The following is a 17,699-nucleotide window of genomic DNA, read 5'->3' as shown; positions in this document are numbered from 1 at the left end:
GTGCTTTCGTGCGAGTTCCCCTCAAAGTACTTTAAATCAGCTTGTAGCCGGTTATAAATGTAAATTTCAATTATTTTGCTTCATTTCGTCTTTGTTCGCAGCAAAGGTGTTGCTAGAGAAAGGCCAAGAAGTAAGCTTACAGAAATGAGCCTCCCGAGGGCCTTTGTTTCGCACGAAGATGGGCAAGTCGCAGCAAAAATGCGCGGCAAAAACAACATACACAGTTATTTCGACAGCATGGCGCATGGAGACGCTCGTACGTAAGAATAATATTAAATAGTTGTAGACGATTCCTACACTGCAGCAGGACTGAAAGTTGGGCTAGTTGGTGATACATAATGGGCAAAAAACAGCGCGCAGACGGACGGGACTAAGAAAGGGATACACAGAACAAGCGCTGACTCTCAACGGTGGTTTATTAGGCATATGCAGATTATTTATACACAAATGATAAGCATCTAGAACATGCGCAGAGGAGCTGGCAAGGTACCATAAAAAAATGCTTTTATACCATGAAAAGACTGCGCAGGAGCGACCAAAGATCAAACAAACATACGACTGATTAAGTTTACTTCTTTTTCGTGTAAAGAAACCGATGTTGTGGAACTTGTGGAAGCTTTCTACATTAGAAAAGAAGGAGAGTTTTGCGTCAGCCAAACATGTATAAAAACGGATAAGACGAAATCAGCCACCCACAGGATGGTTCAGTACACTGCGGATTCCTTTCCGGGGACGGACGGAAAATATCTATGTACAGACACTTCAGGGGCGTAGCCAAGGGGGGGGGGTTGGGGGGGTTCAAACCCCCCCCGAAATTTTTCAGTTTTGCTTGCGTATATAGGCACGCACACATACAAACGCACGCACGAACATACATAAAGCATGGTTGAACCCCCCCCGAAAAAAATTTCTGGCTACGCCCCTGAGACACTTAAAGACATCGTCACCGCGGAAACCGCTTTACTTTCCTTGCCCGGCTGCCTTCTGCCGAGCTCACTGTATGTGATTGTAATTATGTCAGCACTTCATTCCTATCTGGCGTTGTTGAAGAAAATCCAAGGCCGAGCAGTGCTGAAAAGGGGCATGTAGTAAATAACAATAAGCATGTTTGATTCTTAGAGAAACAAGGCAGCACGTTTTATTTCAATGTGTAAATGTCCCCTGGGTTTTAGGGACAGCACGTGAAAAGCGAACATGTCTGAGACAACTGAGAAAGTAAGAGGGAAGGACGAAATCCAATGTTACTCCACTGCAAAACTCAGATAGTTACGAAAAATATTTAACGCAAGTAAGCAAGACATCGGCTCCAACAATCAACATCGGCTCCAAGCATCAATCCATGACTCACAGTGAGTGGCCATTCCATAGTCTGATCTCGTGTCCGCCAGGGATTATTTAGACCATCACGCGAGACGTCGGAGACAATACGGAGACGAAGAACTCTCGGCCACGTTGTTTTTTTTTTTCATTTTTAACATATCAAAATGCCTGCTGTTTCGTTTACGTCATCCAGGTTCCTTGCCTGACCCTCCTGGAATACTTGGTTCAATCTGCGGCGTCGGCTCACGTGTTCTAACAGCGTCTACAAACTCAAATCCCTTTTCCGCGATGCGCAAGCTATTAAGGCCCAACCGCATGCACGCGATTTTCGAGCGACGGCGACGAGCGATAGCGATGACCGACATGATTTGCTGTCGCGGAGGGCCATCCATCGCCGTCGCTTGTCGCGTCGCAGGTTTCTGGAAAACCAGAAAAAATCGCTTGTCGCCCGGAAGTGAGCATGACGATATCCGGCAACATGGCAGCATCACCGATCCCATGGAGGAAGGAAAAATAAGGAGAGGCCCTGACGACACATTCGTGAAGCCTCCACATCGCAAACACCCGCATCGCCTCCTAGCGAAGGAGCCTCGAAACATTTCGCGATTTCCGTCGTGTCGTTTGCAAGCGCATGCGCGATTCGAGCCTGTTTTTTTTTTTTTTTTTCGCCGTGCCAGCGGCGCCGCGGCGTAGTCGATTCACGCATGCTGCTCCTTGTGTGTGTTCTTTAGAAAAGCTACGCAATGCCCAGCTGTTGCGTATACCCAGTGCAAATCGCGTGCACTGCGGACAGTACCGGGTGTCACTTTTCATGTGTACGTACACGTTCGCTTCATTGCTATCACTAATACACGGTATTTGCATGCGAAGCTCTCGGATGTGCGCTCTGTTGCTTCTTACTCATTGTGTCAACTCAGAACACACGTGAACTTTTCTTTTTGGCGTCTGACGCGCCGTACATACCATGCGCCGAAGGCATCGTACATTTTAGAGGCTGTGTCGTTCAACGAAAGGGCAATAAACTTATGTTGTTGTTATCGGACTACGTGATGTATGTATTGCGCGGTGTGCGCTCGCTGCGTGCTTGTTGTGTGCGTACTGGAATTACAAACTTTACGTGCACGATCGCGTATACAATACAGCAGTGTCCTCATTTCGACGTGAAGTTACGTTAACTATAGGTTAGCGTTGCGCCGAATAACTACTACGCTCACTCCATATACACGAACAAAGAACCGCTAATCCGGCAACGGATCGGGAAATCGGGCTACGAGAAAGGGAAGGCCTAACGCCCAGCAGAACGCGTAAGTCACTGCTAGGTGAGTTCGAATACGATGATGCAGGGGCTGAACGTTTTTGATCACGGCACGGACCGGTATTCTGTACTGTTGCACAAAAACGCTCCACGAAGAATTTCAGCACGCAGCACTCGGGCATGCCACGCACGAGCAGCCTGGTAAACGTCTGCTTGCAACATTTTACTGCGTGGGAACCACACAGTACGCGCAAAGTTTACGCCTGGTCTACAAATCTGCGCAGAAGCTAACCACCGCGGAGAGCACGCCGCGGGGCGTCTGCTGTTTTGTTTGCCCCATAGCGGTTTGTTTGCACCATAAATCTGACGTCACTTCCGCCACACTTTTCGCAATGCATTGAATACGATAGGGCCTCTCCTTAGTATTCCTTCCTCCATGACCGATCCTCGCTTCGGTTAGATTTCAGTTCCAATTTGCTCTTGATGCGTCCAATTGGCGCGTACTGCAAGGAATGCATGTTATAGCCTACCTTCTTTACAACCCCATCTCACGCGGAGAATGAGGCAGCGGCCGTATTTTGTCGTTAATTTTGATCGATGGCTCGTTTTCATGTTTCGGTAGTAGCTTGCTGCAATATTGGTAGCTTGCTGCAATGTCAACATCGTCGTCGTGGGAAGTGGCCCTTCTCCTGGCGAGGCAGCGATGTGAGTCGCTGCTGCTTTTCTTAAATGTTGCACGACTGCAAGAGGAAACGTTGTAGAGATGCGCCTCGTGGACTAACCCTAACATAACGCAGTTTGCAAAGTGCGACGTAGTAGCGTAGGCAGCGCACGCTTCCGGGCACCCCATGGAGATCACAGCAGATACCACTGTCGCGGTTAAACATAAGATTGCGAAAAAAGAGTCACGAAACGCTTTTATGCCTTCCTTATCTCGCACAAGACAATTATCAATTTGGCATGTTGTCATTCATCTACTTTGTAATTCTTTTTCGCAATTTACCTGCGTGCACGGAATAGTTTTCGATCGAGCAACCATCACACTTTGTCGCGAACATGTGGGTGCTCCCGTCGCAACGCGACAGCGCGACGGAGCCCATTTGTCGCTGTCGCTTGTCGCCGTCGTTCGAAAATCGCGTGCATGCGGTTGGGCCTTTAAGCTCGATAAATAACGCATTCTTCTGAAAGTGGGGCTTGATAAATAGTAGGCTTGATAAAACGTAGGCTTCATAAATAACGCATTCAAAGTACCTGGAACTCGTCCATGAGACCAGCTCTGAGTCCGGCGACAAGTGCCCGGTAACGGAAGAGCCAGGCCAGGCCCGCCAGTGCGTCCCCGAGCAGCAGGGCGAATAGCAGTGCCCAATAAGCGTGCAGCAACCGCTGGTTCATACGCAGGGCGCCAAGACAGCCGAGGGCCTGCATACACATGACAATCAACATCACTGCACCCTGAGCAGCTCGATTACAATTGCACTGCCGCACGTTTCCCTCACTGCGCCGTGTTGGAATACCCATAGGGTTTCATACAATACTTACTAGAGGGAGCTCTGGCGCTAGTGTCTATGGGAGCTGCAATGCATGGCGCGCCTGCATCCGCTTTGTCGCAAAACGAAGTTCAGCAAAAGTCAGCAGTTCCATGGGGTACATTTTAGCGCAGACTATGAAAAAAAGCACGGGAGAAGAGTAGGAGAAAGCAGGAAAGGGGAAAGGGGAAAGCAACTCGCCCAGCAACAAGTCTTACTCAGCAGTTCCACTTCACCACTTTAACCTTTTTTAGGCTCACCAATTAAAATCTGGTAACGAATTCATAGTGCAATAGCGCAACAAACACAGGGACACAGGCAAGAGAGTATCGTCTCTCTTGCCTGTGTCCCTGTGTTTGTTGCGCTATTGCACTATGAATTCGTACCAACTAGCTCGGCTTTCCGTACTACTGGTCACGAAGTTCACAGCGATCCATTCTTTTATCCGAAAGAAAACCAAAAGATAGCAATAAACAAAGCCACGGGTGCGTTCGAAGCCCGCAAGTACGAAGACTAGGCAAATCCGTGTACTACCCATCATTCCCATGGTGGCCGAACGATCGCAGCGCCAGAGTCCCCTCTAGTTAATTTTAGGAAACTATGCTCTTACCTAAGCTGCAAGGCCAGAATTTATAAGAACGGTATCTCCCTCGCTTTACTTACCATCTGAGAGTTGGTGAGTTCAATCAAAATAGAATGAGTCTTCTTCATAACAGCGGAAAATATGGTACCTATCTATTAGAGCAAGTACGTTGGTAAGAATGTCGGCGCATTTTCTTTAAGGAACGTATGCTTGGGTATGTTGGTAATTCATGTTTCACTTTTTGAGCGCACAAAAGAACAAGGACGAAAAACGACGCAGACAAAGCGCTGTGTCCGCGTCGTTTTTCTTCCGTGTTCTTTTGTGCGCGCGAAAAGTGAAGCATTTTCTTTATTTTTCATATCTGTTCACCGTGAGGTATAAACAGATGCCCCCCCCCCCCCCTATTTTTTTGCAAGCAGCCTGCATCAAACGAAACGCAGCATTGTAAACAGAAAAAAATACACCAGCATGGCCTATCGATAAAAGCAATGAATGTTGGGCGAGTTGGTGTTTGGACATTCATGTCATCCTAAGTGGCGCAGCGAAACGACACGACATTCGTCTTCCCTTCTGTTGTGCCGTTTCGTTGGGCTGATATTAACGGCCTATCGAAATGAGGTGTCACGTAGGCCCCGATTCATAACTTAATTACATGTTTCTCATAGGTCAACTCAAACTCATTATGCAGACACGAACGCCCAGCTAGAGTAACCTTTTCCTCAGTCTGCGTAAAAGTTACCACTTAACCACTGGGCCAAGCAGCCGTGCTTACGGGTAATGAATATTTTTGAATATGAATGCGCTGTACGCGCAGTGCGAAACAAGTATAAAAAGAGAACACTTTCTGTGAAGTTTTCGTTCACTTTCGTGGTGGCGGAATGAAATCCCTCTGCGCATGCACGATTGCGCACATCAAGAAAATTGGTGCTTTGAGAAAATGCCATGCGGTATGACGACACGGCATGATCGCGTGTGTTTTCTCGAAATATTAAAATGTGGTTAGTACCGTGGAATTGCGAGATCAATGCTTATTTAACGGAAACGCTGCGCAAGAAACGCAAGGATGTCAAGGAAACATTCACAACAGACAGGGGCAATGACGCCAACAATGTACACGGCGGAGTGAACGCTGGCACTTGACTTGCCTGTAGTAAGCCACCTTGTAGAAGAAGTGCAGGCACAGCGTACACAAAGGTCGGGTCTGCCAGCCGCAGACCGGGCACCAGCGATGCTCGGTAGTCGGACAGCACCCAGGCCGCCGCTACTGAGAACGCCAGCGCACTCAGTAGAAGTGCCACGTTGCACGTGTAGATCCATAGCCTGGAAACAGGTAACGTTAGCTGTTGATTTGCTCGCTTAACGCACATCAGCTGGACACTCGTCGACATGTCGAAGATGTCCGTCTTCCTTGCTGGTTCAGACAATCAACCGTGTGCCAGCCACAAGCAAGCATGTTTACGCAAGAGTCTCCACCACCCCATTCCCCTCTCCTTGTTTTGCCGGATCGTTCAATAAAGTTGTTCACTCACTCACCGAACGGATTATTTGCACACTCATCGACGTCCTCAAGATTCATGATTTCTTGTTGCGCTTCGGATTACGAGACGAGACAGGGACTAGAGGACAGGTGGTGCGCAAACTCACAACTAGTTTATTCACATCTCGCGAAGTGTCATATATAGGTTAGCATTCAAATAGGATGGATAAGGTGAAGGGCGGGACACAGCGAACAGGCTAGAAGAAAACAAGGATAATGCAAGAATGCAGCATCCCACCAATTTAGTTACAGTCACATAAAAATGTTTACTAAAGGTAGGTTGAGTTGGACATTGCATCTCCTTCGACCTGGTAGTGGCTTCCCAAGACCAGTTCGAACTTCGGAGAGTCGCACCTCCCGCAAACAGGTCTTCAGTGTTGCGTTAGGCGATGGCCAGATGGCGTCTGCCGAATGTTTCATGCATTGGGTATGTGTCGGGGTGGAGCTCGACTACGTACATTTGTCAGATTGACGTAAAATAGGCTGTTACCTGGAGTCGCCAGAGCAAGAATGACGAAGTGCACAGGGGTCGGCGTGTTGTCCTTGTGTCAGCCATTACAATACAATATTTGTCAAGATCTCGCTCGTTCATGTCACTTTTCACGTCCTTGTTTTCTAACTTTCATTGTGTAGTATAGGGGAATCGAAATAAGATCTTCAAGTTATTCTGATACCAAATGGGTTTGCAATGGATGTAAAAAAGATAAACCACGAATCCCACTATAGTGTCGCCCCATTCTTAAGCTTACTCCGCAGAAAACATAACGTCACTAAAGCGCCGCTTTAAAACAGGCAATGCGGTCCTTGATTGCACCCAGTTTCCAGGAATGTGTGTAAGCGCATACCTGTAGTACCTCATCGCTGTGTGCAGGAACATTGGGCCCAAGGCAGCGCAGGGCTCCGTGGCGCCCGGCAGCTGAAGCAGCAGGGGCCGGTCGGGCTCCGGCCGCCTCTTTTCTCCGCCCTGCGAAAATTTAGGTCCACTGACCGGTGGTAGCCAAACTCTATAAGCCTTATGCAAAATTGCTGCCATCTGTCGGCGGCTTCACGAAACTACCGATGCGGCGCCATGTTAAAGGCATGTTTCTATGTCGTGCCGCTGTCGATATCGTAACCGTGTGACTACGTGCTTCAATCGCTATCAATCGCCGCATGAAAAAATGCCGGACGAGTGGTCTAAGGATCTGTCCGCATTACCGGCCCTACCAAGCGACTTCGTCGACAGGTATTACGCTTCAAAAACTGCATCGCAACGACAACGACAACGAAGCTACAAGTTCGTCACGGAGTCCTACGTGAGCCTGCCGTCGCTGCGGACGAAGCAGTGCGCAAGGTAATAAACTTTCCTTCTTTTTATTGAGTGTGGAGCATCAACCATTTTCAGTCATCTTCTTATCCTGGGTACAGGGTAGTGAAGGGGCTTTTGCGTCTGACGCGAGTAGGCGCAGCGACGACGGTAACGATCGAGCAAGCAGTCAGGGCAACGTTTGTTTCGTACAGTAGGGTGGCCGCTGGCTTTTTCTTACTACGTATTTGCGGTAAGGTTGTGATCATATAACATGCAAGCAGTCAGGGCAACGTTTGTTTCGTGCAGTAGGGTGGCCGCTGGCTTTTTCTTACTACTTATTTGCGGTAAGGTTGTGATCATATAACATTGCAAGCAGTCAGGGCAACGTTTGTTTGGTGCAGTAGGGTGGCCGCTGGCTTTTTCTTACTACTTATTTGCGGTAAGGTTGTGATCATAGAACATGCAAGCAGTCAGGGTAACGTTTGTTTCGTGCAGTAGGGTGGCCGCTGGCTTTTTCTTATTTGCGGTAAGGTTGTGATCATATAACATGCATTTGTTAGAAATGTAACGCGGTAATGTTGCTTACGTTCGGCCACTGTTCATTGCGCAGTTCACGAGGATATTTTACTAGTTTTTAGTGCGCGGCGTTTCAAAACTGCGCCGCTTTCTACGCTGGGATTATAAAGGTACCTGAGTAATGGAGACCTTTACTGTATTCAGTAAAGGTCTGTGAAGTTTGATTTGTGCTGGACAAGCATATTGGTGCCTTCTTTGCGCGTACCATCTGCAGAAAGTTGTAATGGCGTGAATGCCTAGTGGACGAGGGGGGGGGGGGGGAGAGAAACCCCTAGAATTCATGATTGCTATCAAAGATTATCGCTGCTATACGGTCCGAAAATTCGGATTGATTTGTTTGGTAACTCGCTCAGCGTAGTGCAGGCAACCGTTTCAGATCACTATCGATAATTGACTGGATTTGAATGAAGCAAAATCACGACTAAGTGGTCAAGTAGCACCATATCATGGCGACATTACTGACAACACGAAAAAGAGAGGCTTATTCTTTCACCATTTGGCTCCCATTTGATTGTGCAGCAAACACTTCCGGAGAAGCAATGTGCTTAGATATGCATTGTGCTCATTAGGGAATGTTGTCATTTCGGCAACGCTTGGCTGCGTTACATTAATGTAATTCATGCTTGAATATAATGTTTGCTGGCACTAAATATATACTGTAAGCTTTGCTTCTTCTATTGCAGTCCCTCAGGGCCTGCCATTGCAGTGAGATGCCTGTGCTACCGGAGTCGAAAGAAGACCGCAGACCCGTACACTGTACATCTTACATTCACCGCCAACAACCGCGTGTCACAGGCTCGATGTACCTGCCCATCTGGGACATCAGGTCATTGCAACCATTTGGTTGCAGTCCTCAGCCAGGTGGTGCAGCTTCAGAAACTTGGCTACAAGGAACCACCGGAGGAGCTGTCACCAACTGAACTGCCTCAACAGTGGCGACGGCCACGGAAATATATGGCACCGGAGGGTGTAATGGATGTGAACTGGCGCCAAGTGGCAGAGGGCCGACCATCAACGCCGAGACAGTGCGTACTGCAAGAGTTGACGTTTAACCGGCCCACATGGGAGGAGCATTTAAAGGCTACAAAGAAACTTGGGGAAAGCCTAAAGGAAACGCATGGTTGCTGGGCAGAGATTCTTGCTGATGCTGATTCCTATGCTACCGCAGAAACTCCAATGGGAAAAACATTTGTAGGATCAGCAAAATATATACAAATGCCAATGACACCAGCTGGCTTTGAGTGCCTCATGCCCTGGAGCTCGTCAAGCCAAACACTCCCTTTGCCAGTTCCTGCGCCAGCTTACAAGTTTTTCCCGGCAGAAAGTAGCTGGTGTCCCCCTCAAGAAATGGCAAACAATCAGGTGTTACAAGTAAGTGGCTGCTTGTATAAACATATTGCTAAAGAGCCAATAATTGTAGTACACCATAGACATGCAAGAAAGGTAAAAGCACAAGGAAAACACGGATGAAAAAAAGGAACACATATATACATTCACAGGTGCTTGTGTGTGTATGTGTGCCTTTTTTCGTGTGCGACAATTTGCTTTGAGCTTTCACCTTGGAAATGAATTACTACCAACATGCCCAGACTGCCACACTTGGACGTGCAATCTAATAGGCCATAGGGAAAAGGATAAGGAAGAGATTTGGCATTGCCCCTGGAAATTTTCTCCTGGCTAATAAGGCCATAACCTTCCAACACAACAGCTTGCAGGTTGAATATTTCTCTGAGAGGGAAAAAAAATCAACACAGCCGTGGCGTTTCGCTGTTAATTAAATACTTAAATATTGCTTGTGTGCAGGGACTCAGGATTTCAAGTGAAGATGCTGCAGCACTGGAGCAAAACACCAGACAGCAGAGCCAGAGCACCACTTGGAGGAATTCCCGAGCCAACAGGCTAACGGCTTCCAAATTTGGCACCGTGCTGTCTAGGAAAGCCCCGTGGACTGAGCGGGGCATAGCGAATGTCATGAGGCCAAAGGAATTTTCGAATGGCATTGTAAGGTAAGAGAATTTAAGCATAGCGAAAAATTAAAATCGTGAGTTGGGCTGCAGCACGCATGCAGTTTTTATGCTGATATGGAACTTCCATAAAGCTACGTCTACCTTGGTGATGACAGTCGAATTCTTCACAAGGAAGAAAATTCAATGCTGTGCATTCAGTGCATGGCCTCCATCCTGGAGTTGCCTGTGTATGCTTGACGTATGAAGCTTGTGTCGCTAATACTGATTGAGCCAATACGATACGTGATCTCGAGAAGCGTACGTTGGGGGGCTAGTTGGTACGACATAATTGAAAAGATTTCTAACTGCGCTAAGGACGAGACACCAGAAACGAAGTGGACAGGACGATCGCAGACTAACAACTGGTTTATTGAAACATACACCACCCTTATGAAACAAACTAAGCGCGTGCGCAATGACATTCATGACTACGTGACAGGTTTCACCACCCCCAAGACTCCTATCTACTACAAAGGAAATCACGCTCTTTTCTGGAAAGATACACGGATGTGTCGCTGACGCACTTATCAGGCCCGTGTCTAGTTATCCAAGATGCCTCCAAGATTTCTCTTGCTCTTTGGCTTCTGGCTCGCCCTATCACCTTGGTGCTACTGAAGATGGGCTTGCATCCCTGCGCACATGCGCCACAATGAACTGGTAGGTGCTTCCCACTCCCGTCTCCTAATGAATTAGCATGCTCCATCAAACGCTTGTTAATACTAGACACGGGCCTGATAAGTGCGTCAGCGATACATCCGTGTATCTTTCCAGAAAAGAGCGTGATTTCCTTTGTAGTAGATGGGAGTCTTGGGGGTGGTGAAACCTGTCACGTAGTCATGAATGTCATTGCGCACGCGCTTAGTTTGTTTCATAAGGGTGGTGTATGTTTCAATAAACCAGTTGTTAGTCTGCGATCGTCCTGTCCACTTCGTTTCTGGTGTCTCGTCCTTAGCGCAGTTAGAAATCTTTTCAATTACGATACGTGATGTTTCTCAACTTAAAATAAGAAAAAAATGCAAAATGAGTGTGCAATTTTCTAGTGGCTTACACCTACAGGGTATCTTTGGATAGATTCTTTGCAATAAATGCTGCGACTTTAGATGCGTATCCAAGGAAACTTTTTTTTTCGCTTGTATATATTGAAGACTGTTTCCAGGTGCATGTTCTCGCATCTTTTTATAATGAACAGTTCTGGGTAGGTGCTTGTCTTGCCCATTATTTAGCAATTCTGATCTTGGTCCTTGCCTCTTCGCACTCAAATTTTCAAGTATGCCACCGTACCAACTCGCCTAACTTTCCATTTGTTTATACGTGCTTTGCCATCTGCTGCAACCCGAACATGTCCTGCAGCTGTGCTCTAGTTTGTGGCATTAAATTCTGGCCACGGTAGTCGCATTTCAGTGGAGAGCTACTGGCACAAAAGGAATACATTTTAAAAATTTTTTAATCTAGAAATATAATATTTGGCCTTTTTCTGGACTTCTCAAAGGCCTTCAACCTCATTAGTCATAAAATTCTCCTTCAAAAGCTCGATCATTATGATACAAGAGGCATTGCACACAAATTAATTGTGTCTTGCAACACCGCTCTCAATTCGCCGTAATTGAAGGAAAACATTTAATAAAACCCATTAAAACAGGAGTCCCGCAAGGAAGCATCCTGGGATTGTTTCTCTTTATACTTTATTTTATTGAAATATCCGTATCGACGAATCAGTCCATTATATAATATACACTGATGATAATTTATTTTTTTCAGGCAAATGTAGCAGCGAACTAGGTAGTCGAGCGAATAACACGCTGTCTGAACTTAATGCGCGAGCTCAAGTAAACTCCCTAAAACTAGACATAAATAAAACTAAGGCTGTTTTATTTCACCCCACCACACACAAGTCCAGCTTCCCATCATTTCATTAAATAACTCAGAAATTGAAGTTGTCAAAAGTTTCAAATCATTAGGCGTGTATTTTTCACAAAACATCATATGGGATAATCACGTGAACCATATTATCAGTAAACTATCTAGGACAATCGGCATTATGCGCCACCATTGCTGCTACTTTCCTGCTTCTGTTAACATGCCTATATATAATTCGTTGTTTTCTTCTTGAATTATGCCTTTCTTGTATGGTCAACAACAACAATCGTAAACATCAGCAACCGTCTTACAAAAGAAAGCTTTGCGTCTAGCCTGTAAAGTGCCATATCGCTGCCACGCAGCAGACTAATTTAAAAAGCACCGTATCATTCAGGTTGCGTCAATACACGATTACAAACTATGTCGTCTATATAAGTTCGGTTTATTGAAAATAATGATACCATTGCAAGAATAGCGAGGTTAAAGAAAAACTTCCCTGCTTATAAAGTACGTCAACCTGAAGTGTGCTATATATCGAGATGCAGAACAAATTACGAAAATAAAATGTTCAATTTTTAACTGCCTACACTTCTAAACCGCATAACAAAGGAACACAAAATTAACATATCTAGCATATCACCAAAACTGCAATTAATGTTTGTATAATGATGTGCTATGGCGACTACTGTTTTTTCTATGCCTGCATTGTAATATTTTATTTTCTTTTAACCACCCTATGAATTGATATATATTTCTTTTAGTAGGATGTACTTACTTAGCCGCATGCTTCTTTGCTATCCTGTGTACTAGGGGGTCAGGGCTCCTCAAGCTATCCGAACAGCTTTTACCTGCCCTCCTCGTAGCATGTTCTTGTTGCGGAATAAAATTTCAATTTCAGAACCCAAAGAAATAAAAATTAATCTGGCGCCATTGTGATTTTACTCATGTCCTACTGTGAACTGGAAAAAATAATCCAATCAGTGAAATGTGCTTTGCCATTTACAACTGAGAGCAATGCCACCATTTCTCTGGCCAAAGTTAGTTGCGTAAAATATATGCTGTTAACTGACTGTTCTTTAAACCAACACTAAACAGCACAAACAACAGTTACACTTATCTATGTATTATTAACTTTTCGCCTTCAATGTATTTGCAGGTACGGAACTCTGAATGAGCCACGAGCAGTGCAGCGGTATGTACAGTCCATGGACCATATCGGCCGCAAGGTGATCGTTCACACCTGTGGGCTCATGGTGCGCCCCGCTTCCCCATGGCTGGGTGCCACACCAGACCGCGTCGTGTACGATGTTCACGAAGATCCACCTTTTGGTTTGATTGAGGTGAAGTGCCCTTGGAGCAAGAGGTCATCTAGTCTCCAAGAAGCACTCGCCTCACCTGATTTTTTTGTTGAAGTGGTAAATGGCATTCCGCACCTGAAAGAATCAAGCGACTACTATGCACAAGTGATGGGACAGATGTTCTGTGCAGGACTTCTCTGGACGCACTTTATAGTATATGCAGAAGCATGGATGATTGTGTGCAGAGTTGAGTTTTGTTGTGACACCTGGGCAGCAATCAGATCAAAATTGGACAACTTCTATTTCGAACAAGCTCTGCCCTATTTAAGCTCTCTTGAGCAGACTTGAACTGGAAATAACTGTGCCGAAGTGCATGCCAGGATGCGAGTGCAATAAACGAAACCAGTTTTGAAAGTGAAACGGTGTTTATTGTATCTTCTATGGCATTCTGCCTCAATTACTTAAGCAGCCTCTATGAATATACACAAGGAAAAGGTTTAGCTTCAGCATTCTGAGCTAGCAGCTATGTATGGCTGCACAGGGCTTTCCTGAACACATGTAAAAATTGCAGAGATGAACAGTTAAATAAAAATAAATAGCACTTCAAGAGATTGCTGATATAAACAGTTAAATAGAAATACATAGTACTCTAAGAGCCCTTTAGCAGGGGTGTTTGGAAGTTAGTTAGGAGAGCACACACAGTCCACACTTGGTTGATGATAGGTGCGATCGTAATGGGAATTCTTCGATCGAATATGTGAAAACACTTAATCCTTTGGATGCGTCTTTCCACATGAATGCGTAGAGATGCAATGGCTTCTGTCTGGGCAACTTGTTCTTCTGTGAATTGTGGTGTTCTCAAAAATGGCGGCATGTTCAGCTGCACCCCAAGAGGTTCAAGAAGGTCCCTGATGGTGAACCCCTTATCAGCCATCACAACATCGCCTTGTTCAAATGGAAGCTCGAGAAAACGACTTCTTTTCACAAGCTCCCTGTCTCAAACACTGCCTGTCACAAGTGGTGACAGAAAAGTAAGAGCCCCGTCAGGGGAAACGCCAACCAGTCCCTTGAAAGTATTGCTCGATTTATAGTTAGAGTAGGTTAGAGTAGGTTAGAGTAGAGTAGAGTAGGAGAGGAGGAGGAGTTAGAGTATATAGAGTAGGTCTCTGACTCTAGTACGAAGGAACTTGGGACTTCACATTTTATCTCGGTAGCATCAATGATTACCCGAGTCTTTGGATACTTTTTCTTGAACTCATCAGGCATGTTTCTGTCAACAACAGTTCGTGACGGCCACATTGGCAGGTCTGTGAACCTGTCGAACATGTGATTAATCCAGTCATTAAAAAGACGGTTTACTGTGCTTTGGTGAATGTTAAAACGATGTCCGAGGTCCTTTTGAAAAAGGCCTAGCCTCAAGTTCACGAGAACCATAAAAAGCTAGTTCTCGATGGTGAGCACTGGAGGCCTACCGACTCCCCTTTTCAGATTTGGTGCATTTTCGTCCTCCTCCTTCAGGTCAGGTTTAAGATAGTGAAGCAGCTTGATGAAATCACCATATGATGACAGGCCGGTATAAAACTGAAAATCTTCATCATTGTCTTTAAATTGCTCAATGCAAAATTGTGCTGCAGCCTTTTCAAGATGACTGCATCTCTGCATGAGTAGACACACTCTTCCTTCAAGTTTTGCAATTTTTGCCTTTGCTTGTGCCAACTCATTTTGTAGTTGTGCTGTGTGTTGCTGCAGCAACGCTGCAAAGTCACATGGGGATTCTGCATCTTCACAAGCATCTGGCAGCATGCCTTGCTCAATGTTTTCACTATTTTCTGTGATTGATGTGTCATTGTCCACTGTGTCCTGCACAAACATGGCACGAAGAGGATTCTTCATGGTTGGGGCAGGTCGGGCTTTTGGTGGCTTCCTTTTTTTTTTTAATGGCTTTCTTGAATGCAAAAACGGATGGAACTGCATTCTCTTGTAGCATTCGGCGGCCACTAACAATGTTCTTGAGGAAGTCTTCTTCATTGAAGTGCCTGGAACACACACGGGCTGTTCTAATATTAAATGGTGGCTCCCTCTTGATCGCAGCCAGCCATCTTTTCCGGAGGCTGCTGTCATCAGGAATGCAGTGAAATGACACCTGAAAGAATTAAGAGTTGCATGAGACTCGCATGTCTGAAATACTGATAATTCTGGGGTGGAAGTGAACTTATTTACGTCATGTAACTAAGATGGAAATAAGGAAGCGCAACTGACCTCCATCAATGAGCACTTTCTGGGCTGTTTTTCTTAACTCTTACTGCAGTGTACATGTGCGTTGTAAATGTGGTTGCAAATCAAGCTTGTCTCTTTTCCATTTCATAAAACTGATGCGTTCCTCTAGTGTAAAATTATGTACTCAACACAAATTATGTGCGTTTAAATTGTCAAGAATTTATGCATCCGCACGTCGAAAGTGAACACGAAGGGTGTTGTTATAAAACATAAGTGTCGATTAGCTGGTATTGATGCGTTATCATTCCGAGCTGTGCTGGTAACTAACATTTTAGGTCAGTATAAAAACACACGTCTCACTCTGTTCCTCTCTGAGCCTACGATAGTCTTGCGGGCTTAACAGCAGTGCTGCAACATTCAACTTTGAGACACCGAGGCAACGCTCAACAGCAACTACTTTAGCGCAACCCACAAACACGTTTGAACGGTTGAATTTAATCAATGTACCAAAAAAGCATTTTGAATGCGAAGCATTTCTCTCTTGCGAACTTCTGTAACTTTGAGCGTATCTACCTAGCCGCCTACGAGACTTCGTGCTCCCGTGGCTGTTTTGTTAATGGGATGTGCACCAAAATCGGTATCACATGACATGACTGTATGACCAACATAAATGGCAGGTCATAAACATGAAAATCATGACATGCATGTCATGAATGACATGATTTACATGCCATGGCCTTGGTGCTCTTGCGGTCATTTCGTTAACTTGATATATACCAAAATTGGTTCTGTTCGACGTGACTGTATGAAGAACATAAATGGCAGGTGGTAACACGGCAATCATGACATGCACGTCATGAACAGCATCATTTACATGCCACTGTCTTGGCGCTCTTGCAGCGTTCGCTAGCTTGATATACACCGAAGTTGGTATTATGAGGCGTGACTGTACGATGAACATGAATGGCACATGGTGACATGAAAATCACGATACGCATGTCATGTACGGCATGATTTGAATTCCACACTTGTGATGGGCTCGAGGCCGTTTCACGAGCATCACATATACCAAAACTGGTATGGTGTGACATGACTATACGACAAACATAAACAAGTGGTAACATGAAAATCATGACATGCATGTCATGTGAAACATGTTTTACATGCCACCCTCAGGATATGCTGGTGGCCGCTTCGCTAGCTTCACATGTACCGAAATTTGTATGGGGTGACATGACTCTATGACGAACATTAATGACAAGTCAAAACATGAAAATGATGAAATACATTTCATGTACGGAATGATTTAAATGCCACGCTCATGGTGCTCTCACGGTCGTTTCGCCGCTGTGATATACACCAAAATTGGTGTGGCGTGACGTGACTGCATGAAGAACATATATGAGAGATCGCAACATCAAAATTCTGACAGGCATGACTTACATGCCCCGCTCATGTCATGAATGCCTTGATTTGCCTAAGAAAAAAAACAATGCGGTGACCATATTTACTCGAATGTAACGCAAGTTTTTTTCAATATTTTTCCTACCTAAAGTTGACCCTCGCTTACAATCAAATATCGAAATACATACCAAACACCTATTTTTTCTTCCTGGACGCAATGAAAAGTCATCCCCTGCGTTACAGCTGTGTTCGCGTTACAATCGAGTAAACACGGTACATCGATTCCCACAATGCGTGGGATCTGCCCATTTTTGCCATAGGAGCAAGTCACTCCTGAGGTGTCTGATAACGTGCCGTTGCACATCGAATGCTTGAAAAATGTGTGCAGTGATGCGCAAGCCATCCCATTAAACGGCAGCTTGTCACACGCACTCGAGAATCGAAAACGAAACTACAGAAAAGAAAGATGATTTAGCACCATCGGTTCGTTATCGGAATCCGCCGATGACGCGCACTAGCTTCCCATTCAGCGTGTGCCGTTACCGAAACGTAAACAAAACAGCACATTCAATGAAATGCAGGCACGCGCGAGTAGCCGCGATAGAGCTCGTTGCGTGAAGGTGGCTTCTGTGTGAAGCGAAATCGCCTTCACTTGGTAAACGGCTGCTAGCGAAAACGTTGCAAAAACTGCCTTGCTTCGGCATGCAGCAACTTGTGGGAACACAAGTGCAGATGCTATTACACGTCTTATTTGCTTATAAAGGCGAACGCAAACATGTCATTCGGGAGCAGTAGCCGGAGCACATGCTGGAAACGTCGACAGCCAGGAAAA

The 17,699-nt window shown here is 45.5% G+C and overlaps 3 protein-coding genes across 6 annotated transcripts in view; 2 read left to right on the top strand and 1 right to left on the bottom strand.

Annotated features, from left to right (window-relative positions):
* Positions 1 to 17,699, top strand: part of LOC119382249 (pseudouridine-5'-phosphate glycosidase) — a gene marked incomplete in the record, with an annotated part of 1,023,505 nt that overhangs the window by 481,550 nt on the left and 524,256 nt on the right.
* The window catches only part of LOC119384112 (CD151 antigen), a 367,764-nt gene that overhangs the window by 11,525 nt on the left and 338,540 nt on the right, over positions 1 to 17,699 (bottom strand). For all 4 annotated transcript variants that reach the window (XM_037652406.2, XM_049412774.1, XM_037652407.2 and 1 more), the window contains 3 exons: positions 7,067 to 7,185; positions 5,830 to 6,004; positions 3,827 to 3,994 (listed from right to left, as the gene is read on the bottom strand). In XM_037652406.2, the coding sequence (XP_037508334.1) occupies positions 3,827 to 3,994; positions 5,830 to 6,004; positions 7,067 to 7,098 (375 nt within the window). In that variant the 5' untranslated portion in view covers positions 7,099 to 7,185. The remainder of the gene's footprint in view (positions 1 to 3,826; positions 3,995 to 5,829; positions 6,005 to 7,066; positions 7,186 to 17,699) is intronic.
* Positions 7,308 to 13,599, top strand: LOC119384110 (uncharacterized). The gene is made up of 4 exons (XM_037652404.2): positions 7,308 to 7,554; positions 8,769 to 9,456; positions 9,889 to 10,091; positions 13,105 to 13,599. Exons 1-4 carry the CDS (start codon positions 7,310 to 7,312, stop codon positions 13,592 to 13,594), a joined length of 1,626 nt encoding a protein of 541 aa, XP_037508332.2. The 5' UTR covers positions 7,308 to 7,309; the 3' UTR covers positions 13,595 to 13,599.

Source organism: Rhipicephalus sanguineus, chromosome 2 (genome assembly GCF_013339695.2).
Source record: "Rhipicephalus sanguineus isolate Rsan-2018 chromosome 2, BIME_Rsan_1.4, whole genome shotgun sequence".
NCBI lineage: Eukaryota > Metazoa > Arthropoda > Arachnida > Ixodida > Ixodidae > Rhipicephalus > Rhipicephalus sanguineus.
The sequence above is the reverse complement of the archived record's forward strand: the minus strand, read 5'-3'. Positions and strand labels throughout refer to the sequence as shown.